Below are 19,989 nucleotides of genomic sequence, written 5' to 3'. Positions count from 1 at the left end.
ATTATACTACGATCCATATAGTGCAGTAAATATCAAAAGCAATCAAAGGAGAACTTGCCTTGGTATATATATTTTTTTGTGTGTATAGGAGATGACTAGAGAAACGTAAGGAAAACGACCTTAAGCGTTCCGACCGGGTTCTTCCTCTATCTCCTCTGAAGTTGCTAGGGTTTGGATGGGGGTGGTCGACGGCTACTAAGGTGAGGGGAGGGGAATTAAAACATGTATTTAAAAGGACAAGCCGGGTCGGGTTGTTAGTCAATCGGGTCGGGTTCGTTAACTTATTTATACATTAATTACTTAAACGTATTAATGCTTTAATTATCCCCCTTTTTTTTTTCCGGTGTTACAATATATAATTAATATTTTATTTATATTTAAAAAAAGAAAAAAGGAAAAAATTACTGGTTCGTCTCAGGGTTGCGACACCCTTTGCGGCTCATTGAGGGCCACCCTTGCACTGCGACCCCAACGGAGGGATGTCGCTGGGTGTGGCACCATCAACCCTCGCAGAGGGTTGTTGTAGCATCGTGACTCTGCAAAGGGTCGTCATGGCACTACAATCGCAACGGAGGGCTGTTGTGGGGTGTGGCACCCTCTGTGATCCTCGTGGAGGGCCGTTGCGACACTGCAACCCTAGCAGAGAGCTGTTGAGGGGTTGACACCGTCTGCGCCAAGGGCCGCTCCAAGGTCACGACACTCTCCATGACCATGTTCATGATAGGTACTAGTGCTGGTCTCGCATTTGAATGGTAAATACCACCCGTTTCAAGCGGTATGACTTGACATTTCAAACACCGCTCTCGAGTAATTAATCAAAATCTTTTCTATAAAGATAGAGTTACATTAAGGATCATCTGAGTTTATGTCTTTTTACAATAGTTATAAATGAACTTGCTAGACAAATTTAAAACGCATTATTATAATGCATGTTGTTTGTAGATAATATTATTTTGGTTGATGAGACATGTGAAGGAGTAAATACTCTTCTCAAATCTTAGTTGGAAAAATGGAATTTTAAAATTTAAATTTAGTAGTGTACAGATTATATAAATAGAAATAGCAAGTATAGGGTTATGATTTACCTTAAATTGTAAGGATTAATTGTAGGGAGTTTATTATATATATAGATTGATGAATAAAAAACATAACATATTTTAATTGCTCCAAAATTTCTTAGCATGGTAGATTGGTAGTGAAGCAAACCCTAGTTGCCTCTAAAACCCTAACCGTCATCCAAACCTTAGCTGTCATTCTAAACCTCACCCTCCTCTTCTCTTTCATTATTAATCAATGCCGATAACTCTTCTCTTCCATTACCTGCCGCTTGTGTAGGCGGAATTGCCAATCACTACTCTATCATCGCCTAGATTTCGATGTCTATTCTTTCTCTCAATGATCCCAGTTTGAGATGACATGTCTACAAAAAAGGTCTGCTTGTTAAGTTATGTAAGTTTAAAAGATTCCGATAAGTTTTCCTTAGCATTATCACTTCACAATATTTGTACAAATACATTAAATTGGGTTTTAATCTCAATATAAAAGGTAGATGAATGAAAGAATAATTCGGAATAATTTTTTTATCAAATATAACTATGTCATGCGAGAATAATCTTCAATTAAAAGTAACAAAATACTTAAATTCAGTTTGAGACATAATAAGACAAGGTCCCCAAACATCCGAATGAACTAATTTGAAAGGAGCACTAGTTCGTTTATTGACTCTTGGACTTGAATTAAGAAAATGGTGTTTAACAAACTGACATAACTCACAATCTAATAAGAAAAACTTTTAAAATTGCAAACAAAGTTTCTTCAATACTAGGAGAGAAGGATAACTCAACTGACTATGTGCTTTGAATTAGGTGATTATTCCAGAACAGGCAATAGGTACATGTGCATCAAGGATGTAGAGGCCTCATGTCCTTTACCAATAATCTTCTTTGTCATAAGATCCTAAAAAAAGACAATAATCAAGAAATAGTGCGACATAACAGTAAGTGCACGAGTGAGTTTGCAGTTTGCTTATAAAAGTTAAATTAAAAGAGAATTGAGGTAAGCTTAAGACATAGTATGACAGAATTGAAAACCTAAGAATAAAAGAGTTTGACTCATCTGTTAAAGTAACAATAAAAGTGGAGATATATGATTGAAAAGTAAAGAACAAGTTACAATTACTTGTGACACCAAAATTAATGAACCAGTTGGAGGATGAGGAAACAAGAAGAAAGAAATCTTCTTATTTCAGAGAAAATATATGCTCGACTTATTTCCGTGGATAAGAAAATTGTGGGCTAAACCATGTAGCGCTCTAATAGTTCCTAATTTGTAACTCACGAAAAATGGTGATTTTTTTGAGAATTCTGATAGGTATAGAAAATTAGTTGAAAAGTTAAATTATCTCACGATGACTTGTCCAAATATTACATATTCAGTTAGTATTGTGAGTTAGAATATGACTTCTTTAACAGTTAATCATTGGATAGTTGTAGAACAACAATTATGACTATACTAAAGTTGAGTGTTTTTTAAATGCCGATTAGGCAGGATCTAAGGATGATCAAAGATCCACATCTGGTTATTGTGTCTTTATTGCAAGAAATCTGGTTTCATGGAAAAGTAAATAGTAGAATGTGATGTTGCCTTGCATTCGAGTGCAAAATCAAATATAGAGTTATGGTGAAAGTTGTGTGAGAGATAATTTGGATATATTAACTTCTGACTGTAGTAGGTCTTAAAACTTCAGTACTAGTTAAATTATGGTGTGATAACCAAACAATTTTATATATTGCTTCCAATCTTGTATTTCATGAGCAAATTAAACATATTGAAATTGTTTGTTCTTTTTTTTTGTGAAAAGGTTTGATCTCTCCAAGATATGTGAATACAAGAGAAACTGAGAAATATTTTCACAAAAATTTTAATGGGCTTTGGGCCGATTATCTTTGTAACAAATTGGGCATGATCAATATTTATTTTCCAACTTGAGGGCCACATGATCACATTAAAAAGATTACGATAAAACTTAGTCATCTCAAAAAAATAAACACATATTAGATGATTAGTGAGATGCATTATCAAATTTATGAATTAATCATGCAAATGACCAATCATGAGGAAACTAATATACTTGATTATGCGCTCGCAGTTCAAAATGATCATTGTTGAAAATTTACTTGTAATGAACTAAAAATGTGCACTTAGTTCAAATGATATGATTGAAAATGAAAATATTAGGTTTGACATGATGACATTTTGAAAACAAAAATCGGTGCTAAGTATATAAAAATGATTGATTCACTAAAATTTCTTATTTTTGCATTAAAAACACCTAATTCAATAATATGTATATTGCATTAAAAGCTCCTAATTCAATAACATATATACTATCAAATTCATAATTAGTTATTTTAATCCATTTTGTTAATTATATTAGAGGCAAAAAAACAATGATTTTATATGAAAATTGATTTCTTCCATATAAAGATCTTCTAGTTATATGTGAATAATTCCTTTAGTCAATTGGAATGATATAATTAGTCTAGTTTTTTTCACTTCTAGGGTAAAAAAACCAATTGACTTCTATTGACTTTCTACATGAAAAGTTCAGACTCCCCTCAACTATATAGCTCCCCTTTAATCAAGACATCCGACTACATTGTGCCTTCGAGTCCTAGCATAGCACCCTCATAATCAAGTTATTGAATGACTACATCATGTCTACAAGGCCGCTACTCGTTGACTTGGGCATTATGAACCATGACACCTTATATTAGGAAGATCCCCTCAAATTAGGCATTCAATAAATGTATCACACCCATTAGTTAAGCAAACTAAGAGATCAAACCATTCATTCCTAGCCTTCAGCATGTATAGAAATATCTTAATCAATAAACTCTCATGCTAGGATGTAGACTAACTTAACCATTAAATATTCTTCCCATTTTACAAACAAAAAAACAAACTTTATCATAGTATCGAAATATAACTTTAAAAAGTTAATAAACTTACGAACAAAGTGCTTTAAAATATTATCATATACCACTTTTGTCAAAATAGTAGATTATAACGCAAGTCAAAAGATAAAATTTGGTTGTGCCAATTTATTTTATCAAAACAAAAGATCTATAAGATTAGTGACCTCCACTTGTCTTTTCGATTAAAATTGCAACCAACATATTGGAGTTAGTGTAGCCCACTAGGTTAAAAAATATCCATTTGAGCGTACCATATAAAGGCACCTCAAGATGCCTTTGACGATAGTCAAATGAGACTCTTTTGGACTAGATTGAAAATAATCACACAAAACATCAAAAAAGAGAATATCAAGCTCACTTGTAGTAAAATAGATGAAGATACTGTTGGCGCAGCGGGCCGGCAAGAGGGGAGGGGTGAATTGCCTGAAACAAAAAAAAATACCCTCCTCGTTCTTTCAACTCTAAAAATGCAACAGTTAAAAAAAAGACAGAAAATAGAGAACAGACTCAAGAGATTGACTTCCTTCTCGCTAGCTCCGTCTTCCGCTCGACTTCCTGTGCTCCTCAACTCCTGCACACTTAGACACAGGGATTAAAACCAAACAGGACCTAACCTAATTTGGTTGATCACATCAAAACAACCACGGGATCCAACAATCTCCCCTTTTTGATGTGTATCAACCCAAGTTCAATTTAGGGTAAAAATAGACAAGTAATAAATGCAAATAAAACATTTAAGCATAAATTTGCAATATAAGTAATTGCAACATTAAATTTGAAAAAAAATCTATCCGTAAAACAAAAAAAATTAACTCCCCCTAAACTTGTACCTATCTCTCCCCCTTTGATCACATAAAAAAAAAGTACAAATGGTCAAGTTTTAAAAACATTTTTCAAGTTAATTGAACATTTTCAAAAATGAAATTTTCTAATAATTGACAAGAATTTAAAAGCATTAAATTAATTTTCATGCTTATTAGTTTGTCAATTAAATATTCAATTCGATAATCGGCTTCCAAGTTGTGGCGAGGTACTAGGCCATCTTGGTTATTGGATCATTAACCACTTCTAGACAAAGCCTTTTAAGGAATATAAACTTTTAATTTCTCCGAAAGCCTAAACATAAGAGAATTTTTAATCTAAATAAGACTTGGGAACCCAATATAGGTTCCTTCCTATTGGATTAACTAAAAATTTAGGGGGTACATAATTTTTGGAAATCTTTCTAAGTTGTCTTGATGTTATCTAATATACCAACTTAACTTTCCATAAACTCTAAGTTTTGATTTTTGAAAGTTGTTAGGTTTTAAGCATGCATCAGTTTTCAGATTTTGAATTTGCATTTTTAAATTATCATTTTCTGTTTGTAAATTATTTAATAGTATTTTTAAATCAATAATTTCTTTTTCTGATTTTACTAAGTCTTTTGTAAGAACTTTGATAAAATGAAAAGACTGTTTCGGGTTTAGAGTACGTACCTCACTTATCTCTATTTCTGATGCTCCCCCTTCATCGCAATTTTCTTCTGATGATTCTCCCCCTTCATCTATGCTCATCTTTGAGCTGGTTTCTTCTTCAATTTGATGGTTGACCTTCGACTTCAGATTCGGAGGACGATGAATCTGACCACGTGGCCTTCAGGGTATTGTACTTGGAGGATGTTGGCTGGTACTTTCCTTTCTCCTTTTTGTTCTTTTTCTTTATTTTTAGGTAGTCATCCTTGATGTGTCCTTCTTCATTGCAATTGTAGCAACGAACCATCCTTCTGTTGCGTTGATGCTTTCTTGACTGCGATCTAAATTTATTAGTCTTAATAAACTTATTGAACTTCCTTACCAATAGCGTCGCTTCAGTTTTATCGATTGACGCTTCGGAGTCGGGATCGTCCATCCCGGTTTATAGGGCAACATTGAGATTTGACTTCTCTATTTGTTTAGGTTCTGTAATTCGAGACTCGTGAAGTTCGAAAGTAGAAAATAAGTTTTCTAGCGTACTTACGTCAAAGTCTTTAGAGATGTAGTATGCATCTACTAAGGACGTCCATTCTGACGTTCTTGGGAAGGCGTTGAGCGCATACCGAATCGAATTTCGGTTTGTTATCGATTCTCTGAGGTTGTTCAATTGAGTTATTAGTTCTTTGATTCTCGCTTGGAGTTGCGCTATCTTCTCTCCATTGTTCATCCGGAGATTTGTAAGCTGAGTCCGGAGGATGCCCCGCCTTGTTAACTTCGCTTCTGAGGTGCCTTCGTGGAGCTCTAGGAATTTTTCCCAGAGGTCTTTGGCAGAGTCATAGCTTCCGATCCGACTTACCTCCTAGGGCGGCAGAACACTGAGCAGATGGAACTCTGCCTTTCCGTTGGCCACGATTGGCTTGCTCCTTCTTAGTCTAGTGGTATTCTTCTTTATCTTTTGGGACTGCAAAGCCGTATTTCATTGTTAATAAAATATCGAAATCCGTTTTAAAAAATATCTCCATTCGGCGTTTCCATGTAGCGAAGTCTCCGTCGAATTGGGGGGGGGGGGGGGGGGAATACTTGCACCGATCATCGTCTTGATCTTTGCTGCTTTAGACGGCGGTTAGTCCTACGTTGGACTCTGATATCACTTGTTGGCGCAGCGGGCCGGCAAGAGGGGAGGGGTGAATTGCCTGAAATAAAAAAAAAATACCCTCCTTGTTCTTTTAACTCTAAAAATGCAACAATAAAAAAACAGACAGAAAATAGAGAAAAGACTCAAGAGATTGACTTGGTTACAACCTAGGTGATTGTTTATCCAAGGCGGTTGAAAAGCTCAGAAACAATCTCCTTCTCTGAAGGTGGAGAAACCTTTTACACACTAAGAAAGCTCAAACATTGCTAGGAATTGAATACAAGAGTTGATGATTTATTTCCTAGCTCCAGGGATCTTTTTATAGCTCCTGGAAATTCTATCTACAACATTGAGGGCGCCTCCCAAGGGGTGGAGGGCGCTTCCACCGAAGCATTTGGATAAATCTTTATCCAAATGCGAAACAGTCTTGTTGACTGCTTCGAGGGCGCCCTCAATGGCCTTGAGGGCGCCTCGGACGCTATGGAGGGCGCCCTCAAGGCATGGAGGGCGCCCTCCCGCTTGAAGAGGTGGAGGCGCCTTCAACACTGCGTTGAGGGCGCCTCCAGCTTGCTTTTTCAGCTCCTTTTGACTCCTTTTCTTCTTCCGAAGATTCGATCGCTTGGGTTATTGCGGCCAACCGAAATAGAGCTCACCCAAACCCAATTTCCGGTCTTCTCCTCGAGCAGACTTTTGCTCCGGCTTCTCGTCCCTCGAATGTCGCGTACATTCTTCTCGTCCACCGGTGTACTCTTCCGCAACTTTTTCGTCCCTCGGACGCACTGAGTCCGTCGACTCCCTTCTCGTGCCGTCCTTCTCGCCAGCTGCGTTTTCCGCTCGACTTCCTGTGCTCCTAAGCTCCTGCACACTTAGACACAGGGATTAAAACCAAGCAGGACCTTACCTAACTTGGTTGATCATATCAAAGCAACCACGGAGTCCAACAGATACCTATTGTATTCCAATAATGCTTAGAATTAACTAGCTTTTCTTTATTGTTGCTATTAATCTTATTCATGCTCATGAGAGTGGATTTCAACTTTTTATTCTCCATCCCAAACTTCTTTAGTTGCTTCTTTACATACTTCGATGTTGCATATGGATTCCTTTCTTTGTTTGCCTGATTTGAAGCTCAAAACAAATTCAATTGAGCTCCTAGGTTCTTCTCAAAGTCACTCTCCATAAGAGTAACAAACTTATTCAAAAATATTTATTAATACAACCAAAAACAATATCATTGATGTAAACCTATGTGATAAAAACACTTATTTTTCATGATTTTTTATAAATAACATGTTATTTATAACAACTCTTTTGAATCCACAAAAAATCAAATATGAGGAAAATTGTTTAAATCATATAAAACCTTTTATATGACATAAAACCACGACCAAGATTCAACATGTTTTATAAAAAAATTCATTAAATGTAATTTAACATATCCATGTGACATAAAACCATGGAAGGGTGCAAAAAGGTAATAAACTTGGAAGACTTGAAATGTTCTATGGGTACATATGTGTCATCAATGTTCAACCCCTTGGCATAGTTAAAACTTACAAACCATTGATTCAATTTCATTTAACTTGTTCATGTGCACCCAATGACTACCAATAATCGTAAAGCTTTAGAACTAACTTCTGAACTTTATTTCTCTCCTTTTTCATGTCAAACACCTAATCAACATTGTCTAATGCTTCATGCTTTTTGGCTAAATGTGAGATATTAATGCTACATTATTATTTAAATGTTTGAAAAGTGAATGAGTCTGTATCCTTAGTGATGGATCTCCCACAGTTGATTATTGAATGCTTGGAATCTTATTTATATGCTGGAGGAAAGCTTATAGATGAAGTAGTCTAGCCTTTTTCTCCTTTATTAAACTTATTTGATTCCTCCCTTGATGTGTGTTATCCATGTCACTTAGGCTTGTCTCCATGTCCATTTGAGTTTGTTATAGACTTTCTCTTCCATGTCATCATCTATAAGTGGAGCTTGGGGTACACGTGTAGATTCATCAAATACAATATTAGATAACTCTAAAAGGGCAGCCCGGTGCACGAAGCTTCCGCCATGCAGGGTCCAGGGAAGGATCCATTGTACGCAGCCTTATCCTGCTTTTTGCAAGAGACTGTTTCCAGGATTCGAACCCGTGACCTTTTGGTCACATGGCAACAACTTTGCCGTTGCGCCAAGGCTCCCCTTCACAATATTAGATAACTCTAAATTTCAAAAATCACTTACTGTAAATACTATAAGTTTTGCTTGATAAGGGGTATCCAATGAAAATACCCCTATCAATTTTTGGTATTAAGAATATACTCCTAACAATCAAATGCTTGAAAGTACTTGCTTTTTCTTTCTAGACCAAAGCTCATAGGCATCTTAAATAAAAATGGACGTAAATGCACACAATTTTGAATATTATATACTTTGCTTATTGAAATTTTCAAATTTTCAACTATTCAATCTCCGAGATTTTGACAACTATGAAGCTCACGAGGAGCTTACTGAAATTGAAAAAGTTGACTGGAAGATGAGCTTACACTAAAAGAAATGATCTAACTTATCCTACTAAATATAACATACTGTTTTAAACAAATTTGAAATTTAAAAATTTAAACTTGGAACTAAAACTAACTTAAAATTAAACCTTAAAATTTTAAGAGGCATCATTATTACTATATCTAAACTGTGCAGATATTGCAAAATTATTAGCTAAACATTTAATCTTCTTCAAAGACACTATATTCTCTTATTTGTGTCTATCAAAGAAGAAAGAAAATTAATAGTGAATTAAAAATAAAAATATATAATAAAGTGTTTACTATGAGTGGCCATAGTCCATACAATTACTTGTCCATGCTGAAGTCTGCCTGCTCATACCAAAATACTCATAATTATGCCTTGAAATTGATCATGTGCTCTCAATATCATATTTAACTTCTGTCCATTTTGATAGATTTGGAGGCCAACTTCACTAGAGTAGTCAAAAAATACATTGTTTTTGCATGAATATATATATATATATATATATATTTGTTTTATTTCCTGTGTATATTGAGGATATATATGGATTGTCAATAAAAACATTTTTTCTGAATTTGAAATTCCAAGCCATGAAAGCTGTGTTTACAGTGACTATATAGGTGAGAGATATGTTGATTAAAGCCTTAAATAGGTCTACAAGTGCTTGAAAACTTTTAAATAGGGGCAAGATTGAAGGACTATGCTGGGTGGCTTTGGCTAAAATACTATTCTATGAATTATTTGCTATTATTAGTGAGACAGAATGTACTTATGATTGATTCTCAAAGTATTACTGTATTTAGCTGTTTATTTTACTAGCGCATCAAGTGCTAATCAGAAATTGGGAGCATTGCTCGCATTCTTACTTGTCACACTTGTATGCTTCACTTGAAAATAATTTGGGCATGATGAAGTCTTAGAACTATTGCCATTACTGTATTCTTGTACAAGATACATTGCACTTTATGGCATATCCATTCTAAATTTTTTTTCTTGATCATGATAAGTTGATAGGAGAAATGACGATGAAATGTTCATTCTCCCTGTAATCTGTATGTCTTTTCATTCATCTTTTACCCTTTTTTGGTTTCCAGCTACTAATTTTACATGGTGACAATGACACAAAGGTGACAGATGAACATATCTTGGGATCAGCTAAGTGTCAGGTATCTGCCCCTTCTTTTACGCTCTGTAATATAAAAAGAATATTGTTATACAGAGCATACTAGTAAAGATAAAGAAGCATTGCAAAAATTATCAGAATCAGAATATAATCATCATTATCCATAATTCTACCTGTCATTTAGATTTTGAAAGGTTTTATCACTATTAATATTTAAATCAATTAAATCATTTTTTCATTATAATTAATTGAACTTTTCTATTTTCACCTTGTACCTATTATAATTTTCCATACTAATTGATTTCTCTTATAGGATCAATTTAATTCCTTTGAGAATGTGGATACTATTTCGCTATTTTTTTTTTATTTTATCATGGAGCTACATCTAGAAGGGCAGCCTTGGCGCAATGATAAAGTTGTTGCCATGTGACCTTTTGAGTCGCAAAAACAGCTTCTTGCAAAAATACAAGTTAAAGTTGTGTACAATTGACTCGATGTGGTCTGACCCTTCCTCAGGACCACTCATTGATGGGAGCTTCGTGTACTGGGCTACTCTTTTTATTATGAAGCAACATCTAATTGATATAAGATTTTATTACCTCTTTACCTTTCTAGAATAAGAGACATTCATCGTAACATTGCCTTCTTTGCTACCTTATTATTATTATTTTTATTTTTGCTGCTTCACTGCCAATGCTTTGATCGTATGACATTAGCATACATGGAAGATAACTAGTAAATTAATGTCACAACAAACTCTAGTTTCTTAATAGCTTTCGAAGTATCTTTACAAGTAGTATCTCTATATATATTTCAAAAGACATTTACAAGATAACCTCTTTCTAAAAATTTATAAGAACTATGATACTCTCCACTTAAATCCCTTGTAAAAATGTCACTTGAAATATGCCTTTATTTGAAAACAAATTATTAACAACATAATGAGTATATAGTTGTAAGAGTTAAAGTAACACAATTAATAATGTATATTTTGTTGAATTTTATCTTTAAACCTTTAATATTAAGCAAAAACCAATAAGAGTTATTGAAGACTAGTGTTCTAAATGGCGCTTGAGGCAACCACCTAGGCGGGCGGGAGGCAAACATCACCCGCCCCTTTTTTTGTCTAAGGTGGCTGTTTAAGGCGATCAAAACAACGGTAGGTTAAAAAACACCCTTCGCATTGATTTCAAAAGATGCTAGCTTTCTATTCCTTGATCGATCGTCAAATGGTGGACTATCAGGGATCACTTCGAAATTCTCATGTTCATCATCTAGTCCAAAATCTCTTTGTTCTTCCTTTAAAATAACTTCAACATTTCTTTCTACAGTAGCAGAAGCTCTTTGACCATTTGCCCTATCATGAGCAAACAACTCTAACAACTTCTCATAATGAGGTGCAGGGGTATATCTCCACTTCTTGATTGATGGATTAGCCTAGACAAATTTAAACATAATTAGAAATACAATAGTAACTACATTTACTGTTGGTCCGAGTGAAGCAAATCAATCAAGTAGGCAGGTGAAGCAGTGTAACAGAGGAGGGAAAAAAGAAGGGATTTTTGAGTATGGATTTGGCTATCATGCTAGCAAAAAAACATCCCGTCAAATTTTATTTGCTAGTTTCAGCTTGCAGAAAGCTAGAAACTGCACGTGGAGTTCTGGTTTTGGCTATTACGTTGCTATAGAACTTGACAAAAATTGGAGTTTGTAGTATTCCTCCAAAACTGGATTACATTCAATTAACTCCATCACCTCCTAAAATTTGATTTTTTTTTATTAATGTCTTATATAATACTTTTTATGAAATATACAAATGCATGTCATACATATCTTCTATCATCTACAAGCAAAATGAACTTGTCAAAAGTGATGTATCAAAAGTGATGTAGATAATGTATCAAGACATTGCCAAAAGTGACCTAGTTTGACCAAAATATTTAGAAGAAAATAAATGGAAATAATTGATTGATGAATTAATCTAGACAATTTTAAACATAAGTAGAAATACAGTGGTTGACTAAATATGAATTAATATTTATAATTAATACTTACATCAATAAGTTGCTTCCAAACTGCCTCCTCAGCTTCAAATCTTCTACTTTCAGCATGCCATTGAACTCCGCTTGCATTCTTAAATAAATCATAACTTGAATTGAAATGACTTTTTAATGTTTTAATTTTGTTCTTCAAATTATCCTTCGTCAATGGGATTTCAATCTTTTCACTACAAATGACAACTATATCTTTGTACGCAGTAGATGTGAAAGTGCCATCTATTCGATCACCATTAACATGTTCTAACATAGCATCTATAAAAATTCTATCCATCTCTTCAGTCCACTTAATCACATCTCTCTTGACTTGTTCAATTGGTGTATCCATTCTTAATCAACACCTACATCAAATGCACACATGAACATGAAAAAAATCAAAGCTTATTCACAATTGTAAACTTTCAAGTACAATAATATTGGACTGACAAGCAAATTGCATGTATACAAAAAAATTAAAATCCAATAAATGAACATCTAACATTAAGATTTATCAAAAAACATATTCAATCCATGACATTGTTCGAATCAAAATAACCCTTCAAAAAACATATTCAATCCATGACATCATGATTCTTTTGATAATTTTCTAATAAATCAAAATAACCCTTCTTTAGTTAATATTGTAATCTAACCACAACATTAGCTATGTTATCTCTAATCATGCTTCCTTGCCTCCGGTCATCGTCTTGTCTTTCATTGTGACTCACTTCATCGTTGGAAGTTGCACTCAATTCACGATCCACTTCATTAATTAATCTCTCATTTGGATCCATCCCCATTAAAAAATTATGAAGAATACAACATGCTAAGATAATGTCTGTACGAATGTCAACTTCATAATGAAGTTCTGTTCCACTAGTAATAATTGGAAATCTCTTCTTTAAAACCCCAAAAGCTAATTGCACCTCGAAGAGATTCATGTCGAAGACTGAATAGCTCTTTTGCATTTGTAGGGCCGCACCTCGAATATTCTTTCAAGTGATAATGAATTTCTCGATAAGGGGTAATCAAGTCCCTCTTCAACATAAACCCAGAATCAACTAAATAATATTTACCTACCACGAAATCAAAGATATAAGTTAGTCATATTTACTTCAAATATTGTCCACTAATGAACATTAATTATAAACTAGATACCATGAGGAATTATCAATTTATCACGTCTAGATAGGGCATTTTTTATGTTTCGAGAATCAGATGCAATTTCTTCCCATCCGGCTAGGACATATATGAACTTCAAATCAAAGGAGCATCCAACCAACATATTGGTAGTTGGCCAATCCTTTCTTCCTCTATATCGAGGTGCATCTACATCAGATACCTTAACACGTATATGAATTCCATCTAATGCATCAACACAATCCTGCAATTAAGAGACAATCGACATATGTGGCTATAAAGTATATTACAAAACTTCTGAAGTTCAAAATGATTAAAAAAATACCTTAAAGTAAGGATAGAATCTGTTGCTATTCTCTATATGTGGAGGAATTTCAGATCCATTTGGTTGTTTTATAAATTTAGCATGAAGACTAATAATATGAAAGTGATTACTAGTAGTCCTTGTACTATGACAAAAGAAAAATCTCAATTCTCGATTTTTGACATCATGACCGAGCAAATATAAAAATTTAGCAACCTTTTCTTTAACACTTGAATTCCTATTGCCTTTTACCCTATTGTTGTGCTTTAATATTTCACACAAGCGTCTAAAACTATCCAAATTTACCCTAAGAATACTATGGCATGCGTCGCTAGAAGTCATCAGATTATGCAATAAAACATGTCGAACATTATCTTTTTGCTCATTACACTCCGTCAAATCCCTATCTACATATTTTCTCATCTCCTTCAATACCATCCAAAGACCAACTATACAATTCCTATTTATAAAAATTTCATCATCCGAACTACCATCATTCTCGTTACAATAATCATTAATATTTTGATCATCTTCTTCGCTATTATCCCACTCCATCTTCTTAAACTTGTACAAAGAGTAATAATAATAATAATATAGATTGCTGTAAAAAATGTTTAAAATGCTAAATAATTTTAAAATAAAAATTAAAGACACCTTATAAAAATTTAAAAAAACTTCCTTGACAGAATCATGACACCTTATACAAAGATTGGATTCATTGAAGGAACCTTATGTGTTATAAAGGAATATTTAGTATTTGCAGTTTAGGTAAACTGAAAATATGTGCATGCTTGCTTCAAAATAACTCAAAAAGCATTCGTTGCCGAACATGATGAAGAATGATGAATGTGACATACAAAAAAATAAAGAAGTGACATTCGTTGTCCAGATCGATGAATCTGGTAAGAAATGAAACAAAAAGTTAAGAAGGGAGAAGTATGAGACCAGATTGTTGTATCGCAGAACTCCGCCGTAGAATAACAAAGGATGCAGTCACACCTTGTCGAGGAAAGACAGAAGACGTTGCCGAGGAAAGACAAGATGCTGCTACAAGTTGCCGAGGAACAACAGAAACGTTGCCGAGGAAAGATCGAAGACGTTGTCGCAGATGCGTGACACACAGACGCTGCCTCTTCGGACGGAGAAAACAAGTTGGGGGAAGAGAAATGAAGAGTCGCATAAAGTGTGTAATTTTGTGAGGAAGAGAGGGTACATGTGTCATTTGGTTTTCCTTCGTTTTCTGCCCGATTTGGCGATGATCATTTTTTGCTTTAAAATCAACCACTGATATATTATGTTTCCTTTTTCTCCCAAAAATTTAATGAAGTAAACGGTGGAAAGTTTTTCATTGTGGAAAACTTTCCCTATTTTTGATTTCCACGCTCTTATGTAAACAGGGCATTAATCTACATGTCATTTAAGATCTCTTATTAAAATCATCTTGTGTATAAGACTTTTAAATACTGTCTTATCTTCGTCTTCCTAGGTGGTAAAAGGTCATACGCTGACCTTAGACGCTCTACACGGCCGGTCCCATAGTCATTTGTAGAGAGGTAAATCACATATGGCTTTGCCTTTGAACAGTGACCATTGCATGGGAGAGGGCTTATCTTCGTCTTCCTAAAATTTATGTTTGGTGTCTTTATCTAATTCTACTTAAGGTGCATATATGTTAGTTACGATAATAGTTTCTTTTGTTACCACTATTTTGAGAGCTATAATTGTATCTCCTTTCGTAACTACTCATACTACTTTTTCCCTTAACAAACTATCTACAACAATACTTATTTTATTTTTAATTTTACTCTTTCCTGTTTACCACCACTTCAAATATGGGTTTTCTATTATCTTTTACTCTCTCCCTTATCCGTTTTATCTTTTGTATATACAAAATATTAATTTATCAATTAATCATTGTATCTGATACCTCTATTGTTTATGAAGGTTCCTACGTTCCATATTCCAAATATAAAATAATCGATATTTTATATAATGTTTATAATGTCCGCTATTATCTAACCTACCGTGTAACAACTCTTGCATATTGGATACCATGGATTGAAATATCGAACCGTGTTGCCCGAAACGGGCGGTATTTACCGTTTTGGTGCGGGATCGACACTGGTACATATCGATGACCGTGAGATTGTTGCGAGGTTGTGGAGGGTGCCCTTCGTGACCTCATGGTGGCCCTCTGTGCCCTTGCGGAGGGTGCTGCAACCCCGTGTCTGCCTTTCGTCATGGCATGGATGGTCCCGTGACATGTGGAGGCCGCTGCGACCGCTGCCTTGATGGAGATGCTCATGCGATGCCCAGAAAAGAAAAAAAAATTAACTGATACTTAGGTCAATAATTTCAATTAACTCCCAATTATAAATAAATAATCTAAATAGGTTTCATCAAATCCTAATAAAATTATCCCATTAATTTAATATATATTTTATTTATTTATGTTAATTTTAAAAATATATAACAATGATTTTGTAAATTTTTTTTGTAATTTTAATTTTTAATATATTTTTATTTTAAACTAATATATAAAAAAATGCCAAAATCATATTAGTACGATACGATACTGTTCTAAAACCGTATCGTTTCGGTCATAAACCGAATCTTCGATACGGCTTGAGATTTTAAATCATATTTAATACTACACTCAATTTCACATGAAAATGTATTGATGCTTGCCAGCATATTGGTTTAATGGATCTATATATAATATTTGCTTTAGGTTGACTGGTAACTTAACTAACATTATTCTTCTCTTTTATCCGGGGCATTGGAACTAACCATAGTGGAGTTATTTGCCATGGGCAGACTTATTAATCAAAAAGTATCAGTTAAGATTAATTAATAATGTAAATAATGTTATTTTCTTATATTGTCTTAATCACATGCAATATAGATTATTTTAATCAAACCTTAATATGTGTGCTATATTAGACGTGGAATTTAATTTACAAGCAACTCATCAAAATTAGCCATACAAGATTTGAAAGCTTTTGGAACAACCTTAGTCTTAAATTCAATTACTCAACCATACCGTTATCAACCTATGTGTTACCACTGTCAATAAAATATGTTGATTGGGACAACTTTAGCCTTAAATGTATCATTCATGGACCCTCCTATGTGTTACCTTAGCCTTAAATTCAATTACTCAATTGAATATGTTACCATTATCAATAAAATATGTTGATTGGAACAACTTTAGCCTTAAATGTATTGTTCATGCCCCTCGGTCTTGGTGCTGTGTAAGCTGCTTTATAGGACAAACTTCAGGTTCTCAGGTCGATTCCCAGTTGGGACTTTCTGTCCACAGTGGGAAGAAATCTGGGATGCTGGCTACAAGTGGCTGAACATGTGTGCTTCCGGATTTATCTTGGTGGCCGGTGGGATCGGTCACTTCAAGATTTGTCGATTTGAAGAGCTGGATACTTGTATTACCCAAAAAAAAAAAAAAATGGATCCTCCTATGTGTTACATTTTTATCAAAGAATATGCAAGTTTACCACCTTCCATGGATGAAATTTACAATGAATCTAAATATTTGCACTATGCCTTCTCATTCAAATGAGGTTGCATCCTTTCTGCATTAGATGTAAACTTCAAAAGCTTATTGTCCCTTACCCCAAAAACACCAAAAATGCTTTGTTCAGTGGAAATTCCCCACTTGACCAGAATTAATCCTCAAAAAAAAGCTTCTGGTAAAAAGGGCAGCCCGGTGCACGAAGCTCCTGCCCTGCGGGGTCCCGGGGAAGGATCCATTGTACGCAGCCTTACCTTGCTTTTTGCAAGAGGCTGTTTCCAGGATTCAAATCCATGACCTTTTGGTCATATGGTAACAACTTTACCGTTGCGCCAAAGCTCCTAAAAAAAATACTTCTGGTGCATCCTATAAAATATCCCCTGAATCGAATCATATACCCAACAGGAGTCAAAGAGTGGATGGGAATAGTGTGTATTACTGAGTTGATCACCAGGGCTCTCCTAGCTTGAGAGATATAATTAATTACCATTCAACTTTTCCTTTAGTCACCACCTTCTCAACAACTACATTTTGAACGGTACTAAGAACTCTAAGAGGAGATATATGCACCCAAATACTTGAAAGGAAAAATAATCAACCTTGATGCCTATGCTCTTGGTAGTATGATTACAACATTTCGCTGGGAAAAGCACTGCAAACTTTTTTCATCTAAATCCTTTATTTGTATCACTGCAAAAAAAGTTTTAGGATGGACTCCAAAAGACTTCTCATAAGCTTAAATATTTCTAACAATTTAACCACATATATCATATATGTGAAATACTAACCCCTCACTTTACAAGGAACTAGCATGCCATCCCTAAATAATTGCCCATTAAACCAAGGTTTAAAATATTGTTCCAAATGTCATGAGACATCTGACTGTAGAACAAGAAGCATTAAGGTGGTCATGTTGACAGCAACTGAAGAGAAGCAAACTACATAGGTGAAGAATGAAGGATTGTTGGTACAATAAGTGCCTTAAGTGGTCATGTTTGACTTTGATTTTTGATGTTTGTGCAAAGGGTTTAAAGCGTCGCATGTATTTGATGTGTGCTTTAGTTGTGCAGGGACTTGACAAGTCATACATAGAGATTAGAGAGCTTGTGCATTGATGAGGTTGAGTGATGTAGATGATGACTTGGATGAGAAACACTAAGGTGATGTTAGACCAACTCGTGGAGTATCACTTGATGCAACTAAGTGGGTAGCTCGGTGGCTTGAGGCCTGATGGAGTTCGGAGAAGAATGATATGAGATATCTTTGGGACTATAAGACAAGCATCGAGGAGTAGTGTTGACGGTCGTTGGAGGCGACATATTAGTAGATGATGCATGAAGGATGATATGTAAAGTGAGTTGAGGGTTCAGTGCATCAAAGGGACTTGTAATATGATTGGAGACGGTTGTGGTAGTGAAGTTGCAGAAAATAACATTTGGAATGTGAGCTGTAGGAGTTAAGAGAATGCATTCTTAGGAGACGGTAGATCTCAACTTAGGTGAGCCTCGATCATTTCTAATCAACTAAAATTGAGTTTAATCAATTAGAATTGACTCTAGCCAACTAGAGAGTTAAGCTGACTATGGAGTCAACTCAAGGAAATCAACTAGCTGATAGAATATTTGTATTAGTGGCCGATAGGATATTTGTATTAGTGGCTGAATCGACTGGTCAGTCAACTAATGCTATAATAGGACAATGGAGTTGTTGATCTCACAGTTGTTGCAATAGTCAAATGATGTAAGGGGGGCTATAGTGGTCCAGTGGACTGATGGTGGAATCTAGTCAACTCATGTAGTGATTGGCAGACTGCTTGACCAATCAAGAGTGCAATGGACTGAGCGATGGATCTAGTTGACTCATCCGTGTTAAATTAGCTGAACAACAAATGAAGATTGAAGAGGGGTGAAGGCTATAAAAGGGGAGTAAGGTGGACAAATAATGACGGTCAAAATTAGATCGGTAAAATCTTATGGAGCTTCTCTATTGTAACCCCTAACACTTCCTCTAATCTTCTTCTAATTGTTGATGTTACAAGAGGTTTCTTCGCCTCTAAATTTTATCTGCAAAGACAACGATAGTGCTCTTTCCGGGAGTGACTCGTCTATGAGTCATGGACTATGAAGTAGGAATTAAGGTTCTGAACCATGCTACATGTCTTGTTAGCGATTGTGGTATGTGCAATTGTTGTATGACCTTGCTAAGCTTGTAGCAAGAGTAGTAATAGTATTACCTTTTAATGGTACAATCACTACTTGCCCTCCCCCTCTAGCCTATTTGACCATCTATCTACACCGACCACTATAAGGATGACATGTGGAACAAAGCATGGGCTCAGTGCATTCAAGGGACTTTGACTTTGAGGAGATGGTTTCGTGGGTGGTGTCAAGATGTAAAAGTAAACTCTTAAATGAGTTATAAGAGTCAAGAGACGTGTAACTTGGGTTAGGGTAGCTCTTGAATTAGGTAAAAACTTGACTGTTGGAATGGTCATCATTGTCGATCCAATTGACCGAAGGTTAGTCTTAGTTGACTAATGTTTGAGTTGACTAAGCAATCAATTCAAGCTAATTAGTTGATGAACCAAATATTTCTTATCATGACTGAGTCAACTAAATAGTCAATTGGGGGTTGGATCTATTCAACTGATGGTCCAACATGAAATTGAAAGAAAATTGTTGATTTGACATAGAAAGGTTGTGACCACCAATAACCTAGGAGCTATAGTGATGCAATCAATTGAAGCTGAATCCAGTTGATTCAAG

General features: G+C 35.0%; 1 protein-coding gene across 2 annotated transcripts in view; it reads left to right on the top strand.

The window, feature by feature from the left end:
* LOC121985336 (protein CHROMATIN REMODELING 19-like) overlaps positions 1-19,989 on the top strand; it is a 64,478-nt gene that overhangs the window by 20,836 nt on the left and 23,653 nt on the right. For both annotated transcript variants that reach the window (XM_042538720.1, XM_042538719.1), the window contains exon 9: positions 10,187-10,258. In XM_042538720.1, coding sequence (XP_042394654.1) covers positions 10,187-10,258 — 72 coding nt within the window. The remainder of the gene's footprint in view (positions 1-10,186; positions 10,259-19,989) is intronic.

The sequence above is a fragment of the Zingiber officinale genome, chromosome 5B (genome assembly GCF_018446385.1).
Source record: "Zingiber officinale cultivar Zhangliang chromosome 5B, Zo_v1.1, whole genome shotgun sequence".
NCBI classification, from domain to species: domain Eukaryota; kingdom Viridiplantae; phylum Streptophyta; class Magnoliopsida; order Zingiberales; family Zingiberaceae; genus Zingiber; species Zingiber officinale.
This window is presented reverse-complemented; position numbering and strand designations above follow the sequence as displayed.